This window comes from Taudactylus pleione, unplaced genomic scaffold, assembly GCF_031769625.1.
Source record: "Taudactylus pleione unplaced genomic scaffold, aTauple2 ptg000116l, whole genome shotgun sequence".
Classification (NCBI taxonomy): domain Eukaryota; kingdom Metazoa; phylum Chordata; class Amphibia; order Anura; family Myobatrachidae; genus Taudactylus; species Taudactylus pleione.
The window spans coordinates 18,786,706-18,800,169 of NW_028284518.1; the positions used below are offsets into that span (position 1 = coordinate 18,786,706).

Consider the following 13,464-nt stretch of genomic DNA (forward strand, 5'->3'; position numbering starts at 1 on the left):
CAAAGGGTGGTCACACCAAATATTGATTTGATTTAGATTTCTCTTCTGCTCATTTACTTTGCATTTTGTTAATTGATAAAAATAAACTATTAACACTAAATAACACTTATTTTTGAAAGCATACTTACTTTGCAACATTTTTTCCACAGCTGCCTAAAACTTTTGCACAGTACTGTATATAGATGTATACACACACACATAGATGTGGCCTTGCTCATCTAGTCTCAATAACACCATGCAAAGCGATATTCCTGACGTGAGTGAGCCGCCAGGTCCCATGCAACTCTGCTAGCGTCGGGGGGTCTTTTTTGATGAAAATGCGTCTAAGTCGCTATGTGACATTTGTATATCTGTGTGCAACGGAGTCTGTAAACAGAACTTTGCGTGGAAGAAAGCTGTGGCCCTGCAACGCAGCACTTTGCATGCTGATTGAGCGATTCATTGGCACAGATATACACAAGTGTCACATCAAATTAATCAGCACAGTCTACTGGTGCGTCCAAGTCGCCTCGCATTAAGACTTAGATGTATTTTCGGCAAAAAAAAAAAGACGCACAACGCCTGCAAATTGGGACCAGGATGGGACCAGGCGCGCCAAGAGGGGCTGTTTGATGTGACTGAAGAAAAGACAAGTGAGGACACATCTGTATATGATAAATATACAGAAAAGCATAAGAATTTATCCATCCAAAATACTGTTGAATCATCTCAATAAATTAGATTAGATCTATACACCGATCAGCCATAACATTAAACAGGTGAAGTGAATAGCATTAATTATTTTGTTACAATGACATCTATCAAGGGGTGGGATATATTAGGCAGCAAGTGAACACTCACTTCTTGAAATTGATATGTTGGAAGAAAAAATTGGCAAGCGTAAGGATCTAATCCACTTTGACAAGAACCAAATTGTGATGGCTAGACGACTGGGTCAGAGCATCTACAAAACAGCAGGTATGCTGGGGTGTTCCCAGTATGCAGTGGTTACCAACCTACGAAAAGTGGCGGTTAGTACCTACCAAAAGTGGTGCAAGGAAGGACAACTGGTGAACTGGTAATTGGGTCATGGGCCCCCAAGGCTCATTGATGCATGTGGGAAGCGAAGGCTAGCCGATCTGGTCCCACAGAAGAGCTTCTGTAGCACAAATCGCTGAAAAAGTTAATGCTGGCTATGATAGAAAGTTGTCAGAACACACAGTACACCGCAGCTTGCTGCATAGCCACAGACCGGTCAGAGTACCCGTCCATTCTGCTAAAAGCACCTAAATGGGCACATGAGCATGAGAACTGGACAATGTAGCAATGGAAGGAGGTGACCTGCTTTGATAAATTGCATTTTCATGTACATATTGTGGACAGCTGGGTACGTGTGCGTTGTTTACCTGGGGAAGAGATGGCACCAGGATGCACTATGGGAAGAAGGCAAGCCGGCGGAGGCAGTATGATGCTCTGGCATGGGGAACAATGGGTCTTGGCATTCATGTGGATGTTACTTTGGCATCACCACCTACCTAAACATTGGGCAGACCAAGTACACCCCTTCATGGCAAAGGTATTCCCTGATGGCAGTGGCCTCTTTCAGCAGGATAATGCGCTCTGCTACACTGCAAAAATTGTTGAGGAATGGTTTGAGGAACATGACAAAGAATTCACGGTGTTGACTTGGCCTCCAAATGCATTTGAGCATCTGTGGGATGTGCTGTAAAAATAAGTCTGAGCCATGGAGCACCCACCTCGTAACTTACAGGACTTACTGTTGCTAACGTCTTGATGCCAGATACCACAGGACACCTTCAGAGATCTTGTGGTGTACATGCCTCGAAGGGTCAGAGCTGTTTTGGCGGCAAGAGAGGGACCTACACAATATTCGCCAGGTAGTTTTAATGTTATTGCTGATTGAAAAGTTAAGATTTCCCTAAATGTGTGAGAGATATATGAGCTATATTAATTAATTCCAATCTCCTTTTCAGTGGAGAGTAAAAAATACCAAACAGTAATGGATACCTTATTTTCAGTGCAGACTGCTTTGGCAAAACTCTCTGGACATTTGACATACCTACATGTTTGAACCCGTAATGCACACTGCAGATGAACAGCATAGAGAAAATACCAGCTGGGATCTCTATACTATAAAGACAAGATTTTATTACTCTACCTCTAGGAGACAGAGAAACAGCATATGGTCACATTAACCATAGGGGTGGGAACCCCTAACTGCATTAAGGTGCACGGTAACCTAACTGACTAAACACCTCCAAAGGCAAAAGGCACAACAAGCACAAGTCAGTTTAGTCCTGAAAGTATAAGTACACCCAGTATAATTACATACTGAGGGACAACGTCCAGAGCCCTAACTTCCTCCCAGGAGCACAAAAACAGCGGACCCTGAGGAGCGTCATTGCTGATTTATAGAAATGAAAGCTTCAATTCTGGCCTCCTCTGGTGACCCCCAACAGGGACACCATTATGTGGCACTGAAAGTAAAGGCCAACAGATAAATATTTTTAGCAGCCTCTTAAAATACAGTATATTCACATACACGAGAAGTAGAAGAAATACTGGGTTGGGTAACGGATGCTGGCGCTTGGGTTCCTGGTCGTCAGAACCCTGTTGCCGACATCCTTACAGGATTAGACTACAGACACTTGTCGGTCAGTATCCTAATCCTCCCCCTCACCCTCCCTGGTGCCTAATCCTTACCCTCACCGACCCTGCACACTAAACCTAACCCTCCCCCTAGTGCCTAACCCCGAACCCTAACCGCAGGGATGCCGGCGACTGGATTATGACAGGTGTCGTGATCCCGGCGTCGGCAATCTAAGTACTGGCTTGACCGTATCCCGAAATGTTTTGTATGAAGATGAGGGAAAGCACTGTGCTGGAGCAGTGGAGCAGAGTAATTTAGGAGAAGGCCTCTGAAATTAGCTGGAATATGCCTACATCACAGTAAGCACATTATTTAACATGGAGTTCTGCATAAAACCCTGCACACTGCCAGATAACAATGGATAGGGAGGTGTTTCTGGTAATTTCACTAAGATCAAAGAAAAAAAAAAAGCCTTATTGGTCTTTTAAAATAACAATTTCTTTGATCCAGCAATTCCATTTATTCTTACAGTCATTTCGTCCGGATTGGAAGCTGCTCCCTCTCTGCAATGAGGTAGTCTGGCTGAGTCGGCTTATTGGAGATGGGTGTCCATCACTGTCCATTTCAATCAATGGGCTCTGAGGAATTGGGTTGCCTTAAAAAAATAAAAAAATGACAGTTATTAATAGAAATGTTATAGGTAATCAGGTGTTATTTTTAACCAGGAATATTAGAAGACACTCACTTTAAGATACAAAGTAACTTGCATCAAAACCCACTTTGCACTAATGATGATGAAATGTACTGAACAAAAACATATCAATTTATTTCTAAAAATCTTGAACAGTTCAGAGAAAATAGAGATGCAAATATTAAACAAAACCAATTCAAAGATGTTTTGCCAGTTCTTGGAGCGTTTAACTAAAACTAATTTCTTAATTGGCAATCTGGAGAGAAGTCTTGCACAGCAGAGAGGAAATGATACAGCATTAAAAATCTGGAGTGTTTTTACTGTAATTGGGGGGGAGGGGGGGGTAATATGTGCTGTTCTCCAATGTCCACAAGAGGGCAGTACAACACTAACAAAGACAAGACCTGAGCTAGAAGTGTAACCTCACCAAAAGCTTTTTCCATAGTTGCGATACACAAAATTATTTTGAAATGATCTTTAACGGTGTAAAAGATTATCAGGAATATGGTTTGTTTCTTCACTACATATTTTCTTTATTACATTAAAACAACTCTTAATCATACAATATTAATACATTACTATACAACATTAATATTTTAATTTATATATTTTGCAGATAGTCAACAGTTGTGAATATCCCATAAAACTGACTGCTGGGCACAAATTATTTGCTACTCTCTTAAATCTTCTGCCAGTCTACTGTACTTTAAATGTGCAGTGATTCTATATATTGCCAGTCACAGTTTGCTCGGGATGCCGACGGACGTAATCCCGACTGTCTAATGACAGGCGTTGAAATCCCAACGCCTGTTATTATACCTACCATGGGAGCCCGACACCCGGCTTACCGATCGAAGGTAAGCTGGGCGTGGACAGCCGCGGGGGGGGGGAGGGGTTGTTCGGTTAGGGGCAGAAGTAGTCCCAGCAAATTTGGGGTACCTGAAAATGGGTGCTAGCATATTTTAAAGTTGCTAAAGTGAAGTTTTAAAAATTGTAAAACAATCCACCTGCCAACTTAAAAACACCTTGGGCATACTTGGGGACCCCCCTGGAATCTATTTCGCTAGTTTTAATTTTTGTCCCCCAACTTTGGTCTTTTCACCCCCAAAATGAAAGTCATTTTTTGGGGCGATCTTAAGATTTTTTTTTATACAGTATACCTTTGGGAGGCTGTCCCAAGGGTGCAGGGGGGGTTCCCGCAGCTTTGCACCCCAAATCCCCAATTCTGCACTTTTTTTTTCGACATTTTTTCGCAGGTCCCATTGCATTGAGTTTCCGCACCGGTGAAAAGCTTTTGGAACTGAATAAGGAGGAAACTTTTCGCAAGGCGAAATGACGTCACTCGCAATACTTTAACGCAGAAACTGACTTTTCACACCTAATTGAATACGGCCGATAGTGTCCAAAACTTAGTGATAAAATAAGGCACTCCTCAAACATGTCCTATTAAATTAGGGTATCCTAATTACAGGGAACTTTCCTGTATCACTGATGTAGATTGCTCAAGGGCTCGTGCTCAAATGTAAACTAAGCAAATTATGACCAATGGAGCCCTGAATCACCAGTGCATAGTGCTGTGCAAAGCTAAAAACTACATCTAAGGCCCTGATTCCTCGTTCTGCTGATCTGCAGACTGACAGCCATTGATGATCTGCGGCCCACCCGCAAAATTTGACATCAAAAAATATCCCCAACTTGCCAATTCTGACTATTTTTGAACTGGGATCGGGGAAGTAATATTTTTCAAACACGTTGAAAATTCCCGATTTCCCCACCAGCGATAGTGTTTAGATGTACAGTACAGGCCCCTTAAAGAAGTTAAGATAAAGATATAATGTAATGAAAAATAGCTTGTTACATTGTATTTTACATTCTCCTGTACAAAACACCACATGCAGATTTCTAACTTAACCCCTTCAAAGTACAAACATATTTAAAGAAAAAGAAAATCCCAAAACGTTTTCATGTCAGAGTATTTGAAGCATTTGGACACCAGGACAATGTAATGTCAGTGCAGTGGCTACGTGATGGGAGTGTGAGAATGAGGATGTCAGTGGCGTGCTGCAATAGGAAAGCAGCCTCTGCCTGATCAGACACATGTGAAGGCAAATGAAGATGTTCATCCTCTGTATGGAAGTATCTCATACTGAGCTTTCTCACAACCATAACAGTGCGCGGGAATTCGGATCCGTAGCCTCTGGACTTTCTGAAGGCTGTCAGACTTCCTTACCACCCTTAAACACCTTTGAACATTTTTTCCTGTGCACAGCGGGTCCTTGTCCTGTGCTGCAGTCTGACCACCCACTGTTGCTTGTTGACCAAACATATAGTGCTTGGGAGCTGTGCGGATACGACTAGGGTATAGGATTCCTTTTCTATGTAGAGAGAATTATTTGCACATACACATTTCATTCTTCCGAGATAAGAAAACAGGGCAGCATAACAAACCCGTCTAAAATTATACTTATATCAACAGAGAGAAATGTTATTTGATTTTCTCTTGGGCCTAGAATCTCTGTCACTGTCAGACTATGCAAAAAAATCCTCTGAGCTAGAAGAACATAGGGGAAACATTTGTTTAATTGTGTTAGTAGCTTGGAAAAAACTGGCTCAAGCTTATATTAGCACAGTCTAAAGGCCCCCATACACGATGCGATTATGTGTTGTACGATTGCCCTTGAAATTGTTCCCTTAAAATTCTTCATACGATGTGGTCAAATGGTGTACGATTAATCGTTACGATCATAGGATAAGATGCATCACATTGTACTCAAAAGATCGTAGATCTCTCTGCAAAACCATCTGATCTGCGATCCAACTAGAGGGTGGCAGAACACACAAAAAACACCTATTTTCATACGATTGGTCTGTACAACCCATCACAACTGTCCATATCGGGTAATAAATCATACCGTGTATGGGCACCTTAAGAATTAACAAATTGTAACCTCTCTCGCTGAACCCCATATAGTTTACGTAGAACGATGGTGAACAACTGAGTTTATAAAGACATTTTCCACAAATGTACATCCTGAAACAGGTGGAATATAACCATCTCAAATCTTGTATATTACTTTACAATGAGCTACTACAACATAAGAAGATCAAAGAACAGTTGGATGAATAAACCTTGTTTTGAGGCTTGCTGGGAAATGTTAAACTTATGGTGCATACATAGATACCAATTTTAATGAGCGGTTTCAATGATATCGATACTGTTATCGATTAAATCACTCATTAAAAATAACTCTACCAACTTACCATCGACCAGCGATGCGCGGCCACGTATGGACGATAGCGTCAACTTGCTCAATATCGTTGATTGTGGGTCGCTATAGTTGACGGTAAGTATGTGGTGTGCTGGGTGATCGATATCAATCACCCAGCACACCAGGGAGGGTGCATAACGATCTGTCAGCGATATCATATCGCTGGCATTTTGCTACGTGTGTACGCACCATTAGGTACATATTTAAATCTACAGTGAAGCACTGATATTAAGATAATATGCAAACTTGAGGAATGCACATTAAGGATTTCATGGAATTTAGTGTACTTTCCCTGGAACATGCTAATTATAGAACTCCAACCTTTCCTTTCGTAGCAGGTAAGATCTTTATAAGTATGCACAAAGGCAAAGTTATCTTAAGCTGGCCACACACTAGACCAACTTTCATCCAACCAGCCAACTAGTTGATTGGTTGGAATGAAAATATGGTAACGCATGAGAGTAAATGATGATCAGCAATTTGCTCCTAAATGCCAGAAAACAGATGAAAATGGTCGTCAGACAAGTTTGTTAAATGTTTAATCAAAACAATTTGTTCAAACAACACTTGTTAGTTCATTTTCGGGCGTTTGGGAACAAATTGCTGATTGTCATTTGCTTTCATCCTTTACCAGATTTTCATTCCAACGAATCAACTAGTTGGATGGTTGGATGTAAGTTGGTCTAGTGTGTGGCCAGCTTTAGATCAGTGGTTCTCATTTCCACCCTTAAATACCCCCAAGAGGTCATGTGTTGAGGATTTCTCTCTGTGGAAGCAGGCGGGATAATTATTTAACCTGTACATGATTAAAGATATCCATAAAGGATGACCTGTTGGGGGTACTTTAGGACGAGTTAAGAACCACTGGATTAGAGATTAGATGAAGAAATAAAATGAAAATAGAAAGCAGTGCAAAACTGATAAATTACATGCAGCTGTAAAAAAAAACCAAAGAACTGTTAATTAATGATTTAGGGCCGTATTCAATTAGGTGCGAAAAGTCAGTTTCTGCGGAAAAGTATCACGAGTGATGTCATTTCGCTATGCGAAAAAGTTTCCTCCATATTCAATTCTGAACACTTTTCGCCGGTGTGGAAACTCAACGCAATGGGACCTGCGAAAAAGTTTCGCCTATGAATAGGTGTCGAAAAAAAGTGCAGAATTGGATTTTTGGGGTGCAAAGCTGCGGGAACCCCCCTGCAAAGTAAAAAAAAATCTTTAGATCATCCCAAAAAAGGGCTTTAATTTTGGGGGCAAAAAAGTCCAAAGTTGGGAGGACAAAAATAAAAACTAGCGAAATAGACTCCAGGGGGTCCCCATGTATGCCCCAGGAGTTTTTAAGTTTGCAGGTGCTTGCGGAAGGTGTTTTTTTTTTTGTTCCCGATTTTTAAAACTTCACCTTAGCAACTGTAAAATATGGTAGCACCCATTTTCGGGGGGGAAGCAATCGGGAAGCCGACTGCCTATATACCGGCAGCCGGCTTCCCGACTGTCTTATCCCGGCAAGGGAGACCGGCATCACGATCGTAGTAATGCCGGGCGCCGCGAGCGGACAGCCGCGGTTTAGGTTTAGGGCTCCCGGGGGGGACTTAGGGTAAGGCACCCCACCGGGAGGGTTAGGCTAGGGGAAGGGAGGGTTAGGCACCCCCGGGGGGGGACTTAGGGTTAGGCACCCCCCCGGGGGACTTAGGTTTAGGTAGCGGGGAAGGTGGTGGTTAGGGTTAGGCACTTAGAGGGGGGATTAGGATTAGGCACTTGGGGGGGGAAGTTAGGGTTAGGCACTCCTAAGGAGGGTTAGGGTTAGGGGGGTTAGGTTAGGTTAGTGGATACTTACCTATCCACGATCGGGATTTCCAGCGCTGTCGGGCTTCCGCTGCGTTGTACTCTGCTCCTGTCGGGCTGCCGCTGCGGCCGGCGGTATTTCATACCCATTCCATTTTCAGGTACCCCATATTTGCTGGGACTACTTATTTTCACCCAAAAAAACCTGCTAAATGCTGTTCTTCACCACTTATGCAAAGACGCTAAATAGCAGCTACTGAGAGCATTTAAGTACCCCAAATACCTTCAGCAGGGTTATTCAGGGGTATCTATAGCGATCGCCAATGTCAGTGCATCTTTTGGGGGGTGTCAGGCTGACTTCCCCAAAACTGACAGTACTTTTCGCATGTTACAGTTTCGCCGGGTCCCGTTTTTACTGATTTGTAATTGAATACGGGGAAAAGCGGACACGCGCGCGATACTTTGAAAACCAGCGATGTTGGCGAAAAGTCCAGGACTTTCCGCCTGAAATTGAATATGCCAGAATTGATATTGGAGACCACAATATATCACTAAGTATCAATTACAGCCTAGGAACAATAAAAAATAAAAATGACCAAACAGCTTCCTAATCTGACTATTCTTAGCAGAGATGGTGGTGACAGCAGGTGATAGATAACGGTCACAATGATGCACATGCAGAGTTTGCTGAGAGATGAATTTATACACCAGAGTAACTGGCCAGAGTGAGTGATGATGATTAAATGTATAACGCTGCAGTTGGTGCTGGTTAGTCCACACATGGCATGCTTAACCAATTCTTAGATTATATATAATGTAGCAGATAGCATGTGACACAGGAAATTACACAGGTGTAACAGCAGTAGATGTAATACACGTTTTTTGTGACAGCCTGGAGCTCAGGGTATTGCTGGGTTTTATAGTGCGCCTGGTATGATCGCAGTTCCGACACCGGTGTATAGAAGCACTGGTGGTCTAGTGTACAACAGTGGTTGTATGGTGTACTTGCAGGCGTACAGTGGGGCACTACAGGGCTCTTTGGTGGGGAGAGTCTCATGGTCCGACCTGTCCTCATGTATACCGCACATGCACAGTAGCTCATGTCAGAGGTCAGACATTTCTTAACCGAGTCCTGGCGGGTCTTAGTGATCACCGGCTCTCTCCTACCTGGATAGTAAAGGAGGGACACAGCTCAGGAGCACACTCCTTCCAACAACTATAACACTAATTTATTGAACATCATGTCACATGCATAATTTCATCATCACAGACCATTCCCTGCCTTCATGGATTGTAGCACTCACTGAGGCCAGTAATTCCAATTTGTATGTAACCGTGCTATGCCAGACTGGATGTGTCACAGGAACATTTGGGTGGCAAGTCAAAACTGCTAAAGCACCACTGCAATTTGCTCTACTGTAATTCTCTTCCCCTTCCCCTCCCACTTCTTTAGGTCAGTATCCTGACACAGAATACAAAGCAGAGACTGCAGTCACCTCAGTTGCTGTGAAATCACTGGCCCTGGCCTTGTGTACAACTATTCTGTACTCAGCTCCTGCTCAGAGAGGTTGGGTACAGGATGCTGCCGCTCAGGATCCCGGCTGTCAGAATCAAGATGATAGCACCCGACAGGGTTAGGATATAGACACCTGCTGGTAAGTACCCTAAACCTAACCCTACCCCCGCAGTCTAAACCTAACCATCCCTCTACACAACCTGACCCTAACCCTCCCCTCCCTCCACAGCCTAACCTTAACCCTCCCCCTAGTGCCTAACCCTAACTCTCCCCATAACCCCAATACTTACCGTCTGGATGCTGGCACCGGGATTAGGACAAGGGTCGGGATTCCAGGGACTTTATTCTGAGCGCCAGCATCCCGAAAGCCGGAATTTCAACAACATCCCACTCAGAGAAGCAATGCACGCTCCCTCCCCAAGAGGGCACTCTGCTCTCAAAAGAGCAGAATAGAGACCTCTACTGTGCTGACGAATACTCAGCCTTCGCTCTGGTCTTTTGCGAACTAAGTGAGTGGCTCAAGAGGCTATAGTGGCATCATTGGGTCCCAACACAAACGCTGCAATGGGACAAGTATCTGTATTTGACACTGATTGAGAATTATACTCCTAATTCTGATTTATGGTGTGGGAAACACTGGTGTGGTATCTTTACATCCAGCATGAAGGTGGGAACCAGGTTAGTAGAGGCTTAAGCTAGGTAAAAACCTGTGCTATCATATTTTCGAAGCAATGTTACTTTCCATTACACTTAAGCTGGGTACACACTAGACGATATGTCGTCCGATCCAGCGGACCGGAGCACCATATCTGATACATTGTCTACTGTGTACCCATGAAATGCGCGCTCCCACGGGTCGCTAGCGACCTCGCCAGTCGGCTCTATTGCAGGGCCAACTGGGGATGTCACTAACGATGCCATGTTGCAGAATGCAGCATAACACATAGTTCCCCCGTGGGATCCAGCATTGGCAAGTGAGTATGCACTTGCTGCATGCTGGGTCCACATTGTGTAGTGTGTACCCAGCATAACATTCGGAAGTCCCGACTCATGCGCACACACCTTTACAATCTAACTTGTGATCCAGGAAACTGATCTGTCTAAAACATCTGCTGACACAAAGGCAGTGCTGCTGCTGCTGGAGAAGTATGGGCAGAAGCATCGGCCAGAATGGTTAGCAGTGCATACACACTATACTTTATGTATATTGTACCATCGAATCGGGTGAAAGTTAAACTGCACATAAAACCTGATCTTCAGATGTGACCTGTTTTCTTCAGAGAAAACATGATCAAAAAGGTGCATATACACTCTTACGATATCGCATGAACGGGTTAAGAATCGAAAGAACGGCCTGGCGTTAGTATAAGTAAGTAACCAGCTTTAGACTGCGCAGCTCTGTAGTGATGTAAGATGAGAATGTAGAAGTAGAGCAACTGAACATCTGCTTCCACCCACTAACTACTGATCACTGAGAGACCCGATCTGTCAGACGTGCTCCTTCTAGACAGACCAGCACAACACACTTCCATTCAGACTGTGAGTAAAGAGGAATCCCATGGGGATATAAAATGTTCTCTACTGTCAATTCAGATTTCTTCAAACAACAAATTAACCTGTCAGAGTAAAACACTATATTGTGCATGCTCTACAACTGCAACATGCTACGCTGTCAATACTGGGCCAGCAGCTGGTACACCCACACACGCTGCCTATGGTTATGTATAATATGTCCGACTTCTCTGCTCTAGTGAACATCCTGTGCGAAGTTCAGAGGACATAAATAATCTTTATATTCTGCTGTGTCTATCACCAGCCATTTCTGCATCAATATGTTACTATAATAAAGATTAAAATATTGAAATATAAAATAAATCACATACCAGAATACAATGTAAATATATTGACAATTAAAAACTAATCAAAGCAAAACCCAAGAAAAAAAACAATACTAACGTGAAATAATTGATCAGTGAAGGAATATATTGGTATTATGCCACTTCTACAACTACAGTTTACCATGCATCAGCATAAGGAGGTATATCAGGGCTCACACTGTCAGGAGAATATTTCTACTAAGCCTGGGGGATGTGGTTTAGACAGAAATGGCTCGCAGCTGGAAGAAGCCCTTTCCCAGATGTACAGTAAGTGAGGGTAAATGAAAGGGAGCCAGCTGCTTGGATAACAAGCTCAAAAGGCCTCTTTGACATCAGCTTTACTGCCTGTGTCTAATGTAATAAATATAAGCCTATTCATGGAAATGCATGGTGCTTGTTCTCTATGTCCCATCTACAAATCCATCTCATTTGCAGTATTTGAGTAATGCTGGGCAATACTACAGAGTTGAAAATTGCTAAAATATTTACAATTCGTCTAAAAACATTAATATTAATGTATTCATTTGCATATTACACCAGAAAGCAAATGTAACTTGGTGCAATTTCTACTGCTTTTGACACTATGCTTAAAAAAATAAAATAAAAAATAACAGAATATTTTCACAGACTTCCCAGTTTTGCTTTCTATAAGTCTGTGTCTCTCCTATGTACAATAACAGATGCTTCAGCAGACATTTGTAAGCAGGGCAGGCCAAGCTTGTAAGGAAGAGTCTTATCAGCAGCCTGATCAGCATGTTAGGCCAGGAGTACACACAAAATTCCCAACTGTTTTGAAACTACAGGATTGTTGCGAATTCCACTGGCGGATGCTGGTACAGGGCGAACATGGAGCTTTTTCCGGGCAGGAAAGGAGCACAGACCTTGGTCTACTTTTAGATCTGTTATAATTTCACACAGTGGGGAAAAATACCAATCTTTCTATGGATATAAATATAAATGAAAACATTCAGAAATCACCCCCAGCACAAAAAAAGCCCAGTATATATTATTTATATATTAATTTATTTCCCATACTGTGTATGTGTGTGTGTATGTATGCATACATATATTAAGGTTAGTTGTTTATACAGGGAGTTCGGAAGGTTCCTCATCAGTGATTGTGTGTTAAGAGTGTGACAGTCCAAATTTCAAATAGGCGAGTCACAACAACTGCCAGTGGGTCCCAGCTGGCAATGTTTGGTAGCCTTTGGAGTGGCAGTTGGTGATCAATCATAAAAAAAAAATAAAAAAATTTAATTTCGGAGCAGCTTTCGGGAAAAAAATATTAGCCAGTTAAGTGGTAAAATAATTTTAGTAGTTGTAGTAATTAAATCACATTACAAATGCCTTTACAACAATCCATAAACATTTGTCGTTCACAGACATATGGGGTAAACATACCTGCCGAAGCACTCGCGATGTATCACTCGTTAAGTGAGTACCCAGCATTACCGAGGTTACGCAGATTGGCCCTCGCAGCTCAGCAGTCAAGGCCATAAAGTCTGCGTCGGAAGAGGCAGGCACGGCCCCCACCCCACAATGGCCACAGCCTGTCAGTCAAGCTAAGGCTCAAGGGGCAGTGTTTGTGACAATATATGACAGGTCCTGTGCATGCGCACCACCATCGGAGATGTGAGCAAACCATCGGGTTTGCGTACTTGTCTGAATGAGGCCCTTAGTTGAGATATGTACTGCATAATGACCATCGCTTCCATGCAATATGCATCTGAACTAACTGC

At 42.9% G+C, this 13,464-nt stretch overlaps 1 protein-coding gene across 1 annotated transcript in view; it reads right to left on the reverse strand.

Moving 5' to 3' along the window:
- The window catches only part of EXOC2 (exocyst complex component 2), a 222,857-nt gene that overhangs the window by 95,412 nt on the left and 113,981 nt on the right, over window positions 1-13,464 (reverse strand). The window contains exon 11 of the mRNA XM_088471721.1: window positions 3,120-3,245. Within this exon, the coding sequence (XP_088327847.1) occupies window positions 3,120-3,245 (126 nt within the window). The remainder of the gene's footprint in view (window positions 1-3,119; window positions 3,246-13,464) is intronic.